Here is a 4711-nt window from a genome sequence, read left to right as displayed (position 1 = left end):
AGAGAGAGATTGACCGACTCCTCTTCTCTTTCACACTCTAACTGTGACTCTAAAAAGGGAAGGGAAGGGAAGGGAAGGGTGGGTTGGGTGCGATTATAAATACACCCCCCAAACCCTAAGGCCCTAAAAACTTGAGTCTAACTCTCTCCTCTCACATTTGCACTCCAAGTCTTTGTGTTTTTTATGGAATTCCATTTTTTCACAAGGATTTGAGGTGTGAAGTTCTCTATGAAAAAACCTTGCGACACATCTAGAGATTGCAAAAGATTATTCATGTTGATGGTGTCATTTAATCAAAAGCTTGATTCTTGATCTATTCCACTGTGTTCTCATATCAGTTCAAGTTAGACCCGAACTGTATCCTTGGGAATCTTTATTTACTTACAAATATAAATGTGCAATTAGCACAATAATGTCATGAAATTTATCATCCACAAAAATAAACAAGAAAAATCAGGAAATTTATATATAAGAACCACCACTTAAAGAGTACTACAATAGATGGAGGATATATAATACTCCTCTCTACAATATACCATCCATCAATTACCTTGCAACATACAGATTTTCATATAAGCTTATTTCTAAAACATTAATTTCAAGCATCAACAATTCAACATTAGTTAAGCATCTGTCAACAGTGGAATAGGTTCAAACAACAATGATTTGACTCGTTTCTTGGTCTCATCATTAACATGACCGTGGCCATCTCCATGTTCATATATGCATTGTCCCACTCGAGCAAAATTTGCAGCGGTGTTGATAAAAAGTTGAGGCAGAAAAAGAGAACCATTATTGAATATATCCTTATTCATCTTCTTCCATGTCTCATCAATTATATGCTTTATATGTTCACGAGCCACATCCTCAGAAACACCCGTTTCATACATGTATGATTGGATTGATTTCAGTGCATCACCTCTCTCTAATTCGTCCTACATATTAAAAAAATATATATATCATTTAATATATGAAAAAAAAAAAAGTTATTTGATCGCGTACGACAGCCTAGACACAAGGCCATGTGAAATGAAAATCCGTTAAAAGGTCATTTCGCATGATCTTGTTTCTAGTATCCACCACGGGGCTCAACCCATATACTATCATGTAGAAAATAATGAATCATAGGCTCACATACATACTTACCACTGAAGTACCAAGATCGTCGGCAAGTCGAACTATCATGGATGAGCAATGTAAGAGATTCAAATCATCTTGTGATAAGCAATCTAACGCCTCCTTTCCAATTATTTGTGGAAATGAGAAGAAGCAATGATAGAGTATGACATTGCCTGCTATTGACATCACTGCATTGTTTAGGTACTCCTCAAGTGTTGTTTTATGACCGTTGTAATACCACTTAGCCTCTTCTAAGTATGCTTTGCATAGATCGGTCCACTGGAATATTAAGAATTTCAAGTAGTTAGTGGCGTGAGGACAAATCTAGTATTCCAGTGTTCAGATTCTTATAGATTTGAGCGGTTTTAATCTATTTTGAGTGAGCTCAAGTGCTTTCGAGTTTAGGATAAGTCAGGCTACATTCCCTGTTTGTATTTCTTTTCATATTTTTCTAATAAAATTCTAGGGATCAGCCCGGGGCCCAGATAATATTCGGGGTTTTTTTTTCATATAAAAAAAAGTAGTTAATGATAGCTAGATAAGTTATGACTGTTGGAAAGATTAAGATATTTTTGAAAAAGGATAATAATAAGATTAATGAAGAAGGTAATACCGCTTTCTTTAGTAAAGGTATGGTGTCAATTCCATATTCCTTGAGGTGAAAATAAGCCCTTTCATTAACAGTGTTGAAGACAGCGAAGAAGCATATCTTCATATAGTCTGGAAGTTGTTGGATTGCCTTAATATCCCATCTGAAAAATAACATTATTAAATTATGAATAAATTAATGAGGTCATTAGATAGTAGAGATCAAATATAAATTAAAGATAATCTAAACAATTAATTAGTCTAATTTATGAAGAAAGAATAGAATCACCAAACAAACAAACAAACCTCTCCACAGCATCAGTAAAAAGTTCGAGTTCTTCCAAGGTACCGTAGACATCATAAACATCATCGATCACCGTTATTAACAGGTTAACCTTAGCCTGTTCTATCCTAAATTTACTAAATTGAGGCTCAGAGTTTAAACCCAATGCCCATATAAAGCATGGAACCAGACTATCTCTTGCAAAACTCAATTGGTCTCCAAGGCCCAAGTTCTTCCACCACCTAAACAGAACAGGAAAATTAAACAAGAATGGTTAATTCGGAGAATTGTTTTAACTTGTTTCCTCAAATTTTAAGCTGTTGGTATGTATTTTTGGAATGCATTCTAGGTCAATTTCACATTCTCAGACAATAAAACAACTATTTTTATCATTCGAGAATGCAAAATCAACCAAAAATGTATATCAAACGTAGCCTTAGAATGGAAGTTACAATAATATATAGGACATACGTACTTTGAAAAATCGGCTAAATCTTCCTGATGTATTGCTTGGACAATGTTGAAATCCAACTTAGCTAGTTGGATTAAAGCAGGAACTGAGTTCTCCTTTTTCTCGTAGACATCAATATACCATCTAGCCTCTAACCTTGTTATCCTCCAGTGAAGGGGAAGCTCCAAGGCATGATTCACTTGTTTTGCTAGATTTGGTTCCATATTATTACCCTTTATAATCTCCTTTAAAGCTTTCTTTGTCAAGTGTTTGGCCTCCTCCAACATGCTTTCACCTTCTACAGCAAGGTGAGAAGCATCATACAAACTTAGTATTCCCTTTACATCCTCTACATATTTAGCCTTGAAATTGCCTGTCTTGTCTTTCAAGTGATCGAACATACCTATTAATCCACAATTTCAAGTTAAAATTTATGTTAGAGAGAAAGAGAAAAAGAGAGATAATTGGGTTATATTTTCATTCTTTGGGGGAGACTCTTACCTTGGTTCACCTCATACCCATGTTGTCTAAGGAGCCTAAATTTAAGAGCTGTAGCATGGAGACTCTCCCTTGTTCTGGTTTGCACATCTTCCATGCAAACTATGGTGTCCAGGGCTTTCTTGATCTCCTCTTCAAAGAGGTACCCTAACCCAAGTCTCTCTATATCATCAATCACCTCCAGCAGACCTAACTGCCCCATAGCTACATCATCAAGCCTACCCCTTACTTCCTCTTCCAATTTCTTGGTTTTGCTCTTGTAAGTCTCCCCCTGTAGAGTAAATTTGTTATCAAATAAAGCACGGGAAAGGCAGTAAAGAGAAAGTTTTTCATACTATAAAAAAAAAAAAAACAGGGGATAAGAACGCCAACCAACTAGTACACCTAAATACAACTAGGCGTGGAATGACTGCCTAGCCTCCATTCCAAGACGGATATTCCAAACACCATGGTTTGGGTTGGGCGGTCATTTAATGCTCAGCTGTGTCTAGGCACAGTGTCCACACCTTGGACATGATAGGGTGGCATTCTTTAACCCCCCCTCCCCAAAAAAAATGGAAAAGAATAAAAGAAACGGCTAATTAATGTACTAATTAATTACCTTGTAATTACTGTTTAAGGATTGCAAAAAATCGAAATCCCAGATGCTGGGCTGGTAGTTTGCAGATCGCCTATGAACAGTTGTTGCCTCAAAGGAAGGAGTGCTTGTTGTTGTTGCAAGGCATTTGATGTTTCTTGAGGAAATCATGGATTGATGATGGGTGATGAGAGGTCTTTGTTGGAGATTAATTCTATGATGGATGAAGCCAGCAGCTTTGGAGTAGTAGGAAGGGGTGGATAGGATGTTCTGGAAATGAAGAGCCATGACCACTTTGATGCAAATCAGTAACTCTTTCTTCCTTGTCTAACACTTTGATGCAAACCAACATAAGTGCATTGTCTATATATATAGTAATGGTGAATGCTTGTCTTTATCTTATTTTATTTTTTTAATATATTAATCCTATCATGATGGCCATTTTGATGCAAACCACAATTTAGATCTTCTATGGCACCTTGCCTGTAGCGGTCTGAGCGGTACACAAATAGGACGCACTGCAATGACCGCCTTACCCCTGCCCGAACACTTTGCCCAAACGTCTAATCATAGGATGTCTCATTTGACACTCACTAGGTTGGGGCACAGTAGAGATGAGCCCAATTGGCATTAATTATTTATATATAGTCATGATGAAAACGTGTTTTTTTTTTTTTTTAATATATATTAATCCTTCTTGACATGATTATCACTTTGATGCAAATCACCAAATGTACATTGTTTTATATATAGTGATGAATCATGATTACTGCTTTTTTATTTTTAATAATATGTCAATCCTTCTTTTCATATAATGGCAACTTTATCGATTTTATTTACTCATGTTTTTATTATGGGCAACCACTTCCAAAATAGAATGTTCTTAAGAGCCATATTTTTTTTTTAGGGTAAATTACACGTCATCCTCTGGTTTTTAAATGAAACTCAGATCACCCCTTGGTTTTTGAAAAAAACTCAAATCACCTCTTGGTTTAGACTCTAATATGATAAATTAGTCCCTACAGTTAGTTTTATGCTGTTAAGTGATGATGTCATCAAGTTAAGTAAATTTAAATCCTTAAACAACCCTTGACCAATGTTGAAGAAGGAAGGGTAGTATTGTAAATTTAATTTTAATGTTTTAGTACAAGGGTAAAATAGTCCTTTCACACCAATAACTAATAGCAAGCTAACA

General features: G+C 35.7%; 1 protein-coding gene across 1 annotated transcript; it reads right to left on the bottom strand.

Moving 5' to 3' along the window:
• Positions 1 to 623: 623 nt before the first annotated feature.
• Positions 624 to 3804, bottom strand: LOC122652926 (terpene synthase 10-like). The gene is made up of 7 exons (XM_043846814.1): positions 3541 to 3804; positions 2943 to 3210; positions 2466 to 2844; positions 2014 to 2232; positions 1733 to 1871; positions 1147 to 1398; positions 624 to 935 (listed from the first exon to the last, which is right to left on the bottom strand). Exons 1-7 carry the CDS (start codon positions 3802 to 3804, stop codon positions 624 to 626), a joined length of 1833 nt encoding a protein of 610 aa, XP_043702749.1.
• Between the last annotated feature and the right edge of the window lie 907 nt (positions 3805 to 4711).

This window comes from Telopea speciosissima, chromosome 1 (assembly GCF_018873765.1).
Source record: "Telopea speciosissima isolate NSW1024214 ecotype Mountain lineage chromosome 1, Tspe_v1, whole genome shotgun sequence".
NCBI lineage: Eukaryota > Viridiplantae > Streptophyta > Magnoliopsida > Proteales > Proteaceae > Telopea > Telopea speciosissima.
The sequence above is the reverse complement of the archived record's forward strand: the minus strand, read 5'-3'. Positions and strand labels throughout refer to the sequence as shown.